This window comes from Pongo abelii, chromosome 19 (genome assembly GCF_028885655.2).
Source record: "Pongo abelii isolate AG06213 chromosome 19, NHGRI_mPonAbe1-v2.0_pri, whole genome shotgun sequence".
Taxonomy (NCBI): domain Eukaryota; kingdom Metazoa; phylum Chordata; class Mammalia; order Primates; family Hominidae; genus Pongo; species Pongo abelii.
This window is the reverse complement of record NC_072004.2, coordinates 70,369,432-70,383,687: the sequence shown is the minus strand read 5'-3', so window position 1 is coordinate 70,383,687 and position 14,256 is coordinate 70,369,432. Positions and strand designations below refer to the sequence as shown.

Sequence of the window (14,256 nt, the reverse complement as noted above, 5' to 3'; positions counted from 1 at the left end):
CTCATCTTCTACAAGGAGTCAGAGGGTGAGTGGTCAAGCTCCTACAGTCAACCTCACTGTCCTCACTACCCAGTTTACTCCTGTGCTCATATTCTTTTTTTTTTTTTTTTCTTTTTTCGAGATGGAGTTTCGGTCTTGTTGCCCACGCTGGAGTGCACTGGCGCGATCTCAAGTCACTGCAACCTCTGCCTCCCGGGTTCAAGCGATTCTCCTGCCTCAGCCTCCCGAGTAGAGTAGCTGGGACTACAGGCATGCGCCACCACGCCCAGCTAATTTTTGTATTTTTAGTAGAGACGGGGTTTCTCCATGTTGGCCAGGCTGGTCTCAAACTCCTGACCTCGGGTGATCCACCTGTCTCGGCCTCCCCAAGTGCTGGGATTACAGGAATGAGCCGCCACCACACTTGGCCTTTTTTTTTTTTTCTTTGAGGTGGACTCTCACTCTGCTGCCCAGGCTGGAGTGCAGTGGCATGATCTCAGCTCACTGCAATCTCCATCTCCTGGGTTCAAGCAATTCTCCTGCCTCAGCCTCCCGAGTAGCTGGGACTATAGGCGTGCGCCACCACCCCCAGCTAATTTTTGTATTTTTAGTAGAGATGGGGTTTCACCATGTCGGCCAGGCTGGTCTCGAACTCCTGACCTCAGGTGATCTGCCCACTTCAGCCTCCCAAAATGCTGGGATTACAGGTGTCAGCCACCACCCCCGGCCTCCCATATTCTTTTTCTCTACCTTTTCAGTGGCTTTCATGTTTCCCAGGCATCCATCAATACCCTCCCAGGAGCTGCCTGTGGAGAAGGGGTTCCTATGTGAAGAAAACCCTCTCTAGAAGCACTGGGACTGGGGAGGAATTAGCGGAAGCAGCAGGTGGCTCAGGCTCCCTCTCCCTTCGCTGCCTAAGAAGTTTCCATCCCCTCCATGCCCCAAGCCCTCTAACATGATAGATCTCCTCTACTTGAGATCTGTTATTACTCATGGGACAGTTGCTGCTCTGAAGGGAAATACTGGCTGTTTTTTGTTTGTTTGTTTGTTTGTTTTGGAGACGGAGTCTCACTCTATCCCCCAGGCCGGAGTGCAATGGCGATCTCGGCTCACTGCAACCTCCACCTCCCGGGTTCTAGCGATTCTCCTGCCTCAGCCTCCTGACTAGCTGGGATTACAGGCACCCACCACCACATCCAGCTAATTTTTGTATGTTTAGTAGAGACGTGGTTTCACCATGTTGGTCAGGCTGGTCTCAAACTCCTGACCTCAGGTGATCAACCCACCTCAGCCTCACAAAGTGCTGGGATTACAGGCATGAGCCACAGCGCCCGGCAATGCTGGCTGTTTCTAACCCCTGTTCAGTATTTCACTTGTACATCTACCCACCTTCCTGTTTGGGGTGGACAGATGAAACTAGCAATGGACGTCTGACCTTGGGCCAGTCACTTCTCCTAAGCCTCCTGTTCCCCACTAGTAAAAAGAGGGAGGTTTAAGATGATCTACATGTTCCCCTCTGAGTAGTAATCTTCTGTGGAATTCATATTTTACCCTCCAGCACTGAGGGGCAGGGGTGTCACTCTGCCCCCACCCCCTGCCTCACCTCTTCTGCATTACTTTAGGACCTCAAAGCACTTTCACTATTAGTTCCCCTCTGTTGTCCTTTTTATTTCCCAGACAAAGGGAAATGACTCACCCCAAAGTCAACTGGAGTGGGTGGAATGGTGTCATACAAGCAAACAGGGAGTCCCTACAGACATCCCTACCTCTGTGGGAACTCCTTCCCCTGGAGGTGTTCTCCCTAAGGCGAGTAGAAGGGAAAGGGGGTCACATTTCCTTTCCTTCTCTGGACTTTGCCCTGAAGCAGAGGGCAGCCTAAGCTCCTGACTCCAGGGAAATCTCCCTCCCCGACTTGTCTCTCTCCCGGTCACCAGTAACCTCAGGACGAGGTCAGTCCCTCAATCACGTGAAGCCCTCACGTTTGCAAGGTTTGCAGAAAGGGCCTCTTAGCTTTGATCTCCCAGACGGCAGCCAAGCTTGCCAGTCCCTCCCCAGAAATTCACATGCCCCTGCCATACAGGCTTTCTAAACACGCCACCCTGACTCTTCAGCGCACCCCACCCAACCCCACTCTCAGCTCCTCCCAGGTCCCGGCAAGCGCTTTGCCAGGCAGAAAGGGGAAAGGCACGCAGTCCGCCCACTTTGTCAGTGGACTACAAATCCCGACAGCCTTGTTGTTGCGCAGGCGCACAGAGCTCAACGTGCCGGCTGTTGGAAAAGTGTGTCACTGGGGCACGAGGCGCTCCCTGGGATCACATGGTACCTGCTCCAGTGCCGCGTGCGGCCCGGGAACCCTGGGCTGCTGGCGCCTGCGCAGAGCCCTCTGTCCCAGGGAAAGGCTCGGGCAAAAGGCGGCTGAGATTGGCAGAGTGAAATATTACTGCCGAGGGAACGTAGCAGGGCACACGTCTCGCCTCTTTGCGACTCGGTGCTCTGTTTCTCCCCATCACCTACTTACTTCCTGGTTGCAACCTCTTTCCCTCTGGGACTTTTGCACCGGGAGCTCCAGATTCGCTACCCCGCAGCGCTGCGGAGCCGGCAGGCAGAGGCACCCCGTACACTGCAGAGACCCGACCCTCCTTGCTACCTTCTAGCCAGAACTACTGCAGGCTGATTCCCCCTACACACTCTCTCTGCTCTTCCCATGCAAAGCAGAACTCCGTTGCCTCAACGTCCAACCCTTCTGCAGGGCTGCGGTCTGGCCACCCCAAGACCTTGCTGCAGGGTGCTTCGGATCCTGATCGTGAGTCGCGGGGTCCACTCCCCGCCCTTAGCCAGTGCCCAGGGGGCAACAGCGGCGATCGCAATCTCTAGTTTGAGTCAAGGTCCAGTTTGAATGACCGCTCTCAGCCGGTGAAGACATGACGACCCTGGACTCCAACAACAACACAGGTACTGGGATTCCTTTACTATCATTTTTTCTCTGTCACTGTCTCCCCACCTTCATCTACGCCTTATAACAAGAGGAACTTTGTAGGGGACTCGGGAGTTCCTCGACCCGGAGATTTGCTAACATGCTGCGGGGCTTTAGTGTGGGATTTCCAGAGCGGCTTGTTCGGGCTGGAAATGCTCTCAGAAACGCACCATCACCACTCCTCAGAGTCCCAAAGCTCCCTTGAGCCTCGAATCCTGGGGCAGGAGGAAATGGAGAGGAGGTACGGGTGGTGAAGCGAAGAATTCAGGGGGACTGGGAGCTTTGGAACAGTGCCCCGAAACGGCCCCGTCTGTCCACTACCTGCAGCTGTAGTATGCCTGGCCTCAGAAAACGGACCCCCTCGCCTTTTGTTTTCCCCCTTCTCTAGTTCCTGCAGGCGGGAGGGAATCTGAGAAGCAGTGGCGCGATGGGGTCAGGGAAGGAGGGGCTGGGAGAATCGTTCGGATCTCACTGGGGAATCCTCAGTGACAGGAGGGAGCGACACTTGAGGAGTCCAGAGCGTGATGCCCGTCCGAGGGAGGGCACCTACAGGGCCCCGGCCGCCGGGAGGGCTCACATGGCTCTAGAGCCGGGCCCACGTGCTGCGTTTGTTTTCATTCAGTAGAAGCCGTGGCCGCCACCCCATTGGTCGTTGTCTCCCGGCCTCGTTACATAATGAGCTCCGCCCCCCCGGTCGCCCCGGCAACGCGTGTTCCCTTCTCTCCTCCCTTAGGTTGTCCCGGCCCTGCTAGCGTTCGGGGTCCAGCCCACGACCTGGTGGCCGGGGAGGGGCGGGGAGGAGGCGGGGCGACTGCTCTCGATTGACGGGAAGCGAGGAGGGCGGGGCCTCGAGTTCCGGGGTTCCTCGTTGGGGAGCCACGTGCGAGAGGCACACGTGGAGCAGGGACGTGAGGCCGGCTGAGGGCCCAGCTCCCGCCCTGCCCCGCCCCGCCGAGATCTGGGTGAAGCTGGGCTGACTCACCGCCCCCGCCTGCCTCCTTTTCCGGTCCGCCTGGCCGGCCCCCTCCCCCCATCACCAAAACAAAGTAACATGGAGCCATTCCTGACCTTTCATGGCCTTCTGTTTGACACTCCCTAAAGAGACCTCACCCCTAACCACCCTTCTCACTCCTTTCCACTTCACTCTTATTTGCACCTACTTCACTGTACTGCATTTAGACTCAGCTTCCCCACATTACAAATTCCTGTTCCCCAAGCTTCTCTTTCGTTAGTTCTGCGAGCATTGTCTTAACCCCATCTCCACCAGACAAGCTGCAGTTTGCCTACTAAGGGCTCCCCAAAGCAACTGCACCCCACAATTATAGCTGAAATGATACTGTCCTCTCTTTTTTCTCACAAAAAGGAAAACTGAGACCCAAAGAGGGGAGTTGATGTCCTCTTAAGTCACAAAATAAGTTGGTAGTGATGGGTCTAGACCTAGACCTAGACTTTTGAGTATGCTGCTCACTTCCACATTGGAAGCCTCTGCATGAAGGTCTCACTCCTTTTTGGGGGATGGGTGAACTAGGTCAACTTCATTTACTGCCAACTAATGATTCCATCCCCCACCTCAGCCCTGAAACCGTGGGAGCTGATCTGTTGTGCAACTATTTTCCAAGGAGCTGGGTTCACCCTGACCAACCTTGAGCTATTTTAGGGCCGCCCTGCCCAGTTTAGTGTGTGTCAGTGGGTGAGCAAGACATGTGCCTCTGCAGACACAGTGGCATGGCATGTGTTAGCTCACACGTGTCCTGGGATCCTCCCTTCTCCCTCCCGGCCCATGGCAGACCAATCTAGGTGCTTGGCGGAGGTGTGGCAGGCAGGTCACCTTTTTCTCCTGCTAATACCACGGGAGCACAGCCGCCTCATTGGCAATGTAACCAGAGGGTCAAAGTCCCTGAATGGCCGGAGAGCCAAGGTCATTGTTATCAGGCTGAGATCTGAAGGGGGAATTTTAGAGCCCCAGGCTGGACAGTTTGTACTTCCACCTCCTGCAACTCGCACCGCGAAGTCCTTTCTGGACACAGAGATAGACTCTACTGTGGCTCACTCTCTTAAGAGGCCAGGGGAACCAGGCTGGAAAGATCCCTTCCCTTCAGTTCCTTCAGAGAATATATGTCCCCAACTGGGGGGAATGTGACTGTCTTACTTTTGTAAACCCTCCATTCTCTTTACTGTCGGCTCCCTATTCCTCCATGGTCCATGGTCTCATTCTTGGAATGGTCTTAGTGTTAAAATCAGCAGTTGGGTTTTTGTTTTTGGAGGACTGGGCACTTTGAATGGTGCTCAGCTGCCCATCCCATCCCCAGATCGTCAACTGACAACTAAATCATTAGCTGCAGTCGATATTCCCAAGGAAGGCATATAGGGAAGGGGGGCACATATGCGAGATGCCACAGGGGTCATGCCTCACACTGAAAGCAGAAGCTGAAGGTGTCCTGCAAAGGGTCGTGGGTGTTGGCTTGGCCATGCCATGTCTACTGTGTGTTGGGGAATTGCTTATTAACTCCAAGATTAGGGGCTCCACGTGGTGAACTGAGTGGCCAGCAGTGTTTTGGGCAGACAGGTGGGGATGAGCACAGTGGCACCCTGGGTCCGGAGACATGGCGGCTGACACCCCCTTCCCTTTTGTTCTCTCCAGGTGGTGTCATCACCTACATTGGCTCCAGTGGCTCCTCCCCAAGCCGCACCAGCCCTGAATCCCTCTATAGTGACAACTCCAATGGCAGCTTCCAGTCCCTGACCCAAGGCTGTCCCACCTACTTCCCACCATCCCCCACTGGCTCCCTCACCCAAGACCCGGCTCGCTCCTTCGGGAGCATTCCACCCAGCCTGAGTGATGACGGCTCCCCTTCTTCCTCATCTTCCTCATCATCCTCCTCCTCCTCCTTCTATAATGGGAGCCCCCCCGGGAGTCTACAAGTGGCCATGGAGGACAGCAGCCGAGTGTCTCCCAGCAAGAGCACCAGCAACATCACCAGTGAGTACCTTTCCAGCTGATTCGGGGGAAGGGAAGCAGGCCAGGGCCAGATTGGGAATGGGTTTTTACGTGACACCAGTCTTGCCAGGGCCTATTCTGGCTTCAGGGATTTCTCCTAGAGTGGCACCAGCCCCTCTTCAGCCAAGTCTTGTCACTCCAGTGCCCCTCAACTCTGGAGTTCCTCCTTAGCTTTTCCCTCCCCGGATCTCCGGCCCAGAAGGCCTCCACACCTCTGGCCACTCAGCCTGGCTTCTCCTGCTCACCTGCTGCCCGTCTCTTCCACAGAACTGAATGGCATGGTGTTACTGTGTAAAGTGTGTGGGGATGTTGCCTCGGGCTTCCACTACGGTGTGCACGCCTGTGAGGGCTGCAAGGTGAGGCGGACTGGGGGTAAGGGCAGGGGCAGGTGGCCCCCTCCCCCTGGACACAGAGGCCCAGCCATGATGGAGGTGGTCACTAACCGCCCCTGCCCTCCAGGGCTTTTTCCGTCGGAGCATCCAGCAGAACATCCAGTACAAAAGGTGTCTGAAGAATGAGAATTGCTCCATCGTCCGCATCAATCGCAACCGCTGCCAGCAATGTCGCTTCAAGAAGTGTCTCTCCGTGGGCATGTCTCGAGACGGTGAGGCAGCATCCCCACATCCTCTCCCTTTCTTCCGCCCAAAGTTTCTGAATTAATCCTTCCCTTTAAAAAAGTCCCAAATGGAGACATTTCATACTGTGAATCACATTTGCACAGGGTATGTCCATCCTTCATTTGCTCAGGTCAACAAAAACTTCTATCCCATTGGTCCCTCGGGTCACCTCCTACCAGCAGTTCCTCCTAGGGAAACCCCCTTGATGGGTGGGGTTTTGCTGGTTTTAGTTTTGATGTGAAATCCCAAGCCTTCAGGGCCTTGCCCTTTCAGGAGGAAGGAAGGAAGAGAAGCACGTGAGCGTGGTTGAGAACTTCCTGATGCTGTTCTCATCTTGTTGCAGCTGTGCGTTTTGGGCGCATCCCCAAACGAGAGAAGCAGCGGATGCTTGCTGAGATGCAGAGTGCCATGAACCTGGCCAACAACCAGTTGAGCAGCCAGTGCCCGCTGGAGACTTCACCCACCCAGCACCCCACCCCAGGCCCCATGGGCCCCTCGCCACCCCCTGCTCCAGTCCCCTCACCCCTGGTGGGCTTCTCCCAGTTCCCACAACAGCTGACGCCTCCCAGATCCCCAAGCCCTGAGCCCACAGTGGAGGATGTGATATCCCAGGTGGCCCGGGCCCATCGAGAGATCTTCACCTACGCCCATGACAAGCTGGGCAGCTCACCTGGCAACTTCAATGCCAATCATGCATCAGGTAGCCCTCCAGCCACCACCCCACATCGCTGGGAAAATCAGGGCTGCCCACCTGCCCCCAATGACAACAACATCTTGGCTGCCCAGCGTCACAACGAGGCCCTAAATGGTCTGCGCCAGGCCCCCTCCTCCTACCCTCCCACCTGGTCTCCTGGCCCCGCACACCACAGCTGCCACCAGTCCAACAGCAATGGGCACCGTCTATGCCCCACCCACGTGTATGCAGCCCCAGAAGGCAAAGCACCTGCCAACGATCCCCGGCAGGGCAGCTCAAAGAATGTTCTGCTGGTAAGGGCATGGGGGCGGGCGAGTGCGTTAAGAACGTCGGGGGGGCCTGGCAGAATGGACTTAGTGTAGGGCAGCTGGGGGTTCCTGGAGGCTGAGTGTGGGGATAGCGTCTTCCCAAGAGAAAATGTCTTGCCTTGCAGTCTGGGCTCTGCCTGGGAATCCTTGATCTCCACCTGGCACCTAATTGCTACTTTATCTGAAAGACCCATCCTCCAGGGCCACAGCCCCTAGCCCAGGCAGAATCTGGGGTCCAGCAATGCTTGAGGTGTCCATCTGACCCAGCCTGGCTGACAGCTCCCCTCCTTCAATCCTTTCCTCCCCCAGGCATGTCCCATGAACATGTACCCGCACGGACGTAGTGGGCGAACGGTGCAGGAGATCTGGGAGGATTTCTCCATGAGCTTCACGCCCGCTGTGCGGGAGGTGGTAGAGTTTGCCAAACACATCCCGGGCTTCCGTGACCTTTCTCAGCACGACCAAGTCACCCTGCTTAAGGCTGGCACCTTTGAGGTGAGTGACCGTTTATGCTTCCGGTTTTTGTTTTTTTTTTTGAGACAGAGTTTCGCTTGTCGCCCAGGCTGGAGTGCAGTGGTGCGATCTCCACTCACTGCAACCTCCACCTCCTGGGTTCAAGCAATTCTACCTCAGCCTTCCAAGTAGCCGGGATTACAGGTTCCCGCCACCACGCTTGGCTAATTTTTATATTTTTAGTAGAGACAGGGTTTCGCCATGTTGGCCAGGCTGGTCTCGAACTCCTGACCCCAGGTGATCCGCCCGCCTCGGACTCCCAAAGTATTGGGATTTCAGGCGTGAGCCATTGCACCCAGATGCTTCCTGCTTTTGACCTTGGGAAGGATCCAACAGAAAGCCCTGCTGTCTGGGGTGGGCAGGACCTCTGAAAGGTTTTGGAACCCAGTTATCTTTGTCCTTATAGCCTGATTGGTGGAAGGGGCTGAGCAGCTCCTGCTGCTGCCTCTTGATGGCTGGAACTTCTGTCATCTCAGTTGGAATTTAATCACAACCCATTACACTGAAATAATGCCTTGGGTGCACTGCTGCCCCCATTCTAGACAAGAGCAGATTAACTTTGGTGAATGCCTTGCCCAAGGTCACAGGTAGTGACAAAGCTGACACTCAGATTCAGGCTTATCGGATCCCAAAGCCATCCTTCCACCTGGGCTCCCTCATTGCCCATTCAGAAATAATCCCCACTCCACTGAGAAATCAAAGGCGGCACCACTAAACCCTCTGACAAACTACAGGGGCGATTTGGCCAGTGCTTCTCCCACCACACCCAGGATGACTGTTCCCCCTCCCCCCCTAGGTGCTGATGGTGCGCTTTGCTTCGTTGTTCAACGTGAAGGACCAGACAGTGATGTTCCTAAGCCGCACCACCTACAGCCTGCAGGAGCTTGGTGCCATGGGCATGGGAGACCTGCTCAATGCCATGTTCGACTTCAGCGAGAAGCTCAACTCCCTGGCGCTTACCGAGGAGGAGCTGGGCCTCTTCACCGCGGTGGTGCTTGTTTCTGCAGGTAGGTCAGGCTGTCGCCTGACCCGGGGGAGGAGGCAGACGCAGTTCAATTCAACACACCTTTTATGGAGTACCTACTCTATGCCAGGCCCTGCACCGGGCACTGGGGATACAGACATGATTCAGACACAGTCTAGCTTGGGAAACAGACTCATGCCCGACTAATTATAAAACAGTGAGATAAGTGTCACAGTAGAAGCATGAACCAAGGAAGCACAGACAACTATTTCTGCCTGGGGGAGCTGGGGAAGGAGGCGACACTTGAGTTGGGGCCTCAAAGGACAAGTAAGATGTTGCCAGGCAGAGAAAGGGGGAAGGGCATCCCAGGCAGAGGGAACTACACAGCAAAAAGCAAGGGAGCCTGGCCATGTTTGGCCTGCTGCGGAAGGGAAGGTGGTCTTACGGGATGGGAGGTGACCAGCCCTGCTGAGCCCACGCTCCCAGCTTTCAGGCATCTCCTGCTCTTGGGGCAGAGGCCTGGGAGAAGGTATGGCACTCCTTCTCCTTCCCCATCGGCCTTCTGGGGGGTTTCAGGGAGAGGCTGCTGCATTGCCTGCCAGGTCCTCGCAGACCTCCGGTTCCTCCTCAGAGGAGCTCGGGGAGTCCGCCTCACTGCTGTCGTCTTCCCCACAGACCGCTCGGGCATGGAGAATTCCGCTTCGGTGGAGCAGCTCCAGGAGACGCTGCTGCGGGCTCTTCGGGCTCTGGTGCTGAAGAACCGGCCCTTGGAGACTTCCCGCTTCACCAAGCTGCTGCTCAAGCTGCCGGACCTGCGGACCCTGAACAACATGCATTCCGAGAAGCTGCTGTCCTTCCGGGTGGACGCCCAGTGACCCGCCCGGCCGGCCTTCTGCCGCTGCCCCCTTGTACAGAATCGAACTCTGCACTTCTCTCTCCTTTACGAGACGAAAAGGAAAAGCAAACCAGAATCTTATTTATATTGTTATAAAATATTCCAAGATGAGCCTCTGGCCCCCTGAGCCTTCTTGTAAATACCTGCCTCCCTCCCCCATCACCGAACTTCCCCTCCTCCCCTATTTAAACCTCTCTCTCTCCCCCACAACCCTCCCCTGGCCCTCTGATTTGTTCTGTTCCTGTCTCAAATCCAATAGTTCACAGCTGAGCTGGCTTCTGTGGTGTGTGCTCGTTTGGGGGGTGGGGTGGAAATACTGCCAAGGCTGGGGGGGCCACCTCTCCATCTGGTCAGTTTGTGGGGTGGGTACTCTGCCAGCAGATGGGAGGATATAGGGAAACAGCACACAAGTCTAAGGGGGGTGCCCAAGGGGGTTATTTTCATCATATATTTATTACATAAATATATAGTAAAATAGACGAGCAACAATTACCATAAAAATATCTTTCTTTAAAATCCTGACCCAAAACACAACGGGGTGAAAAATCGCACATAACAGACATACTGATTGTCAACGTGGGGCAGGAGTAGGAGCCCCTCAAGTCACCCCTGCCGGTCCCACCCCTCCCTGGGGAAGAGACCTACCTCCTTCCCTGTTTCTGGCCACAACCCCCCTCCCCCCAGCCCAGCACCAGCTTCTCATACATTCAGTAGCGCCTCTGGGCAGTGTCCCCCTCCCCCCCGCCCAGGAGTTCCCAGGGCAGGAGTTACTGTCCTCCTTATGGACGGTGTCTCTCTCACACGCCCTGCCCTCTCCCAGCCCTGCAGACCCGCCACCAGGAGAAGGGGTAGGGGCTCCTCCCCCACCCTCCCCAAGTCTGAGCAGGGAGGAGGCTGGATGAGGTATGTGTGTTATGAGTGATGGGAGGGGCAATACTGAGATGGAGAGGCGGGTGGTGGGGGCGGGGTAGTGGTCATGGCTCTGGCACCCCCTTGTCCTGGCCTGGCCCCCTCGTCCTATTCCCAGCAACCCGTCCTCCCACCGATACTGCACCTGCTGCTCCACCCTGCCTGCCCTAGTGCCCCGGGCCAATACTGGGGGAGGCGTGCTGAGCACCCACATCAAGGCCATCCCCCTCATTAGCACCAATGGCCCCCAGGAGAGGGCCCTGTCCCCCACTTCCACAGCAGGGACTGGGACAGCTGCCGCTCTAGAGCAGGTGCGTGGCACTCCTGAGTCGCCCTGGCTCCTCCCCTACCATGTGTACTCACTCACACATTCACGCAGAGGAACGCACACATACACCCCACATCACCGAGGGGGAAGGGAGGGGTCTGGGGAGGATGGGATCACAGCTCATATGATTGGGGAGGGTGGGGGAGTCCCAAGTGCCTATAAGCGGCTAAGGCTCTTCAAGGCCTTTTCTCTGCCGTGTCCATGGCTGAGAATGGGGATGGAGGGGTTGGGGTGGGGATGGAGGGATGGGGAAGACAGCAGACAGGTCAGGAATTCCACTGGGCCCCCAGGCGTGGTAGGAAGGTACAAGAGGGCCTACCCATGGGACTGGAGTAATACAGGATTCAGTACTCCAGGAGAGAGAGAGAGGATAGAGACAAAGACAGCGCGGGCAGCCTGAGGCCCCAGCAGGGTGGGACAGGCACATGCACAGGTGACAGCGGGTGCTCCTCCAGGCCCTCCACCCCTGTTGGAAACACCTGAACAATGGGGGAAGGACAGTGCCCTGACGGGCAGCATAGCATTGCCTTCCCATGTCCGTGTGTGCATGTACGTGTGTGTGTGTGTGTGTGTGTTTGTGTGTGTAGGGGGCTGTGGCAGGCTGAGGGTCAGGGTGGGGTGGCAGGTTCCCCACTGCTTAAGACATTTTTGCCCCAATAGTGCAAAGTGCAGGAAGCCCTGGCACCCCTCCCCCCACCCCCTGCCCCAATCCCCATGGCTTCCGGGGGCATCTGTGTCCACCCATCCATCCCTGCCGACATGCAGCCCTGAGCCCAGCGCCCTCTGGTCTGCTCTGTCCCACCCCCACCTCCTGCTCCCATGGGAGGACCACCTCCTCTCTCCCTCTCTCCCCTGAGGAGTGGGCGGCAGCCACAGGGAGGGGGAGGAGGACAGCTCACCCAAGTGCAGACCAACAGAGCACCCTCACCAGGAGGGCGAGAGGGGCTCAAGCCAAAGTCCCTGAATTAGAGAAAAGAAGAGGGGAAGGGGTCCCGGGGCAGAGGGGCAGCTGGCCAAAAGAGCTTTAAAGAAAAAGGAGCACCGACCACTCCTCCCCTGGGGCCCCAACTAAGTGTCACTTATCTAAACACCCCCATTCTGGTGCCTGCCAGCCCAGAGTTAGTGCAGTGAGTAGGAGCAGGGGAGGAGGGCAGAGGTTAGAGAGAGCCCAGAAGACAGATGGGAAACAGGGAAACAGAGTGCTAAAGGGGTGGAGGGTTCTGGGAGACGCTCACGCACAGCCCTCCTGCCCCCCGCCCCTACCCCCGCCCCCACCAATGCAGCAGCATCCGGTTTCTAGCTAATACTGCAGGATATGAGGAGGGTAGGAGCTGGAGCCACAGTTTTTCCTGGGTGGGTGCCAAGGTGTGGAAGGAGGAGGTGGACGGGGAGAGGCCCCTAGGGCTGGGCACTTAAAGGGGAGCTGTGTGGGCAGCAGGGCAGGCTGGTGAGGGGCCAGCTGGCATCCAGCATGAGAGGTAGATGGAACTCAGCGGGCACGAGTGGCAGAAAGCAGAGGACATACTAGGGTTGGGGGGTGCCAAAGGGGCACAGAGGGCGGGGTATGGCAAGGGGGGTGGCCAGGACCCTGTTGTGTTAACTCACAGCTCTGATCGGCAGCCCTACCCTTGGGGCTCTGGTGTGGGGGCATTTCTCTCTGATGTGGGGGAAGAAGGGGCAGCTCGCAAAGTGCATGGGGTGGTAATGGGGGGGTCCTCCCCTCTGGTCAGCCTCAGTTAATAACTTAATATCATCTCTCTCTATCGCTCGCTCTCTCTTTTTTTGTATTTTTCTCTCTGTCTAGTTTTTCTTCATTTGTCTTCTCCCCTTGCTTGGTTTCCAAAGTGCAGTTAGAATGACTATAAATTTTAACCTCCAGGGGAGGAGCCAAGCCAAGCCGTTCTTTGCACCCAGGCATCTGGGGAAGTAGAGAGGCCCTCAGCCTGGAGGGGAGACCTAGGCCAAGGAACTGGGTGGGGGGCTCTCTCTCGTGTGTGTAGGGGGTGAGTTGAGGGCATCTTCCCCCAGCCCACATTCCTCCTTCCCCTACGGTCACGGTGGCTTGTCCCCTCTCAGTCCTCCCGCCCTTCCCCTACCTTCTGAGAGGATGGGGTCCTGGGAACTGCAGGACACGGCTCCCCCAGCCTCCCACACTGTCCTTTCCATAGCAAGTTCATTTGTTTGCCCTGTCCCAGGGCTGGAGGTCTGAGGAGGGACCTGGGCAGTGCGGGTGTGTGTGTGGGAGCTGAATCTATCCAAGGACGAGAGGAAGGAGAGAAGGGGTGTGGGGGGGTCTCCCTCAGCCCCCAGCTCTGCCCCTTCTCTCCAGGCTCCTCCCCACCAGCTCCGCACACCCTCTGGCCGCCTGAGGCTTTAGACTTCCTGATCCTCAAAGACCTCGAGGAAGAGTGGGGGGAAGAGTTCGGTGGGGCACTCGACTTTCATGTGGAGGAAGCGGCTGGCGTGGCAGGCCCCGATCATGCGGAGGTCAGTCACCTTCATCAGCAGCTTGGGCCAGAAGTGCGGAATGTTGTGTTTGCGGTGGTTGACGTAGTGCTCGAACGCCAGCAGGTACGCCTCCTGACTCTTCTCGATCTTGTCCACACACAGCAGGCCCGAGCGGTCTGTGGGGGAAGAGGGACGTGAGGGGCGAGGGGCTGGCCGAAGGCCTGGAGATGGGGAGGGTGAGGTGTGGGGGCGTGGGAAGAAAGGACTAGAGGGGAGATAGAGGCAGAGAGGCTGGGGGAGGGGAGGGGAGAAGCTCTTCCTGAGGGACGTGGACAGGAGAAGCACAGGGAGAGGGAGGCAGCTGGGAAGTGGAGAGGGGCAGGGGGGTACTGGGGGGAGGGGGCAACGCAAGGAGGACAGAGGGACAGGCCAGGGGCTGGGGGAGAGAGAGGAGCCTTGGAGTGAGGAGGACTGAGGTTGGTGGTCAGAGAGACGGGGTGCAGATGGGGGTAGGGAGGGGACTGAGGGGTAAGAGATGGGACTGGGAGACAGAGGAGGGATGGGGGAATGGAAGGTGGCTGAGAACAAAGTGGGGAGTGGGGAACAAAGGGGAATGTGAGTGACAGAGG

The 14,256-nt window shown here is 57.0% G+C and overlaps 2 protein-coding genes across 2 annotated transcripts in view; one reads left to right on the top strand and one right to left on the bottom strand.

The window, feature by feature from the left end:
• The first annotated feature begins 2,222 nt into the window (after window positions 1–2,222).
• On the top strand, window positions 2,223–10,212 carry NR1D1 (nuclear receptor subfamily 1 group D member 1). The gene is made up of 8 exons (XM_009251828.4): window positions 2,223–2,931; window positions 5,595–5,933; window positions 6,219–6,307; window positions 6,411–6,555; window positions 6,912–7,555; window positions 7,880–8,065; window positions 8,880–9,090; window positions 9,723–10,212. The coding sequence occupies exons 1-8, from the start codon at window positions 2,901–2,903 to the stop codon at window positions 9,920–9,922; spliced, it is 1,845 nt and encodes a 614-aa protein (XP_009250103.2). The 5' UTR covers window positions 2,223–2,900; the 3' UTR covers window positions 9,923–10,212.
• A 164-nt stretch (window positions 10,213–10,376) lies between these two features.
• The window catches only part of THRA (thyroid hormone receptor alpha), a 30,119-nt gene continuing 26,239 nt past the window's right edge, over window positions 10,377–14,256 (bottom strand). Inside the window, exon 9 of the mRNA XM_024234932.3 lies at window positions 10,377–13,803. Within this exon, the coding sequence (XP_024090700.1) occupies window positions 13,553–13,803 (251 nt within the window). The 3' untranslated portion in view covers window positions 10,377–13,552. The remainder of the gene's footprint in view (window positions 13,804–14,256) is intronic.

What these genes read in the sequence shown, in the direction of transcription:
- NR1D1 (XM_009251828.4), top strand. Translation starts at nt 2,901, where the DNA reads ATGACGACCCTGGACTCCAACAACAACACAG. An exon ending in CGTGGGCATGTCTCGAGACG is followed by an intron (nt 6,556 to 6,911) that starts GTGAGGCAGCAT and finishes ATCTTGTTGCAG; the next exon opens with CTGTGCGTTTTGGGCGCATC. An exon ending in GGTGGTGCTTGTTTCTGCAG is followed by an intron (nt 9,091 to 9,722) that starts GTAGGTCAGGCT and finishes TCTTCCCCACAG; the next exon opens with ACCGCTCGGGCATGGAGAAT.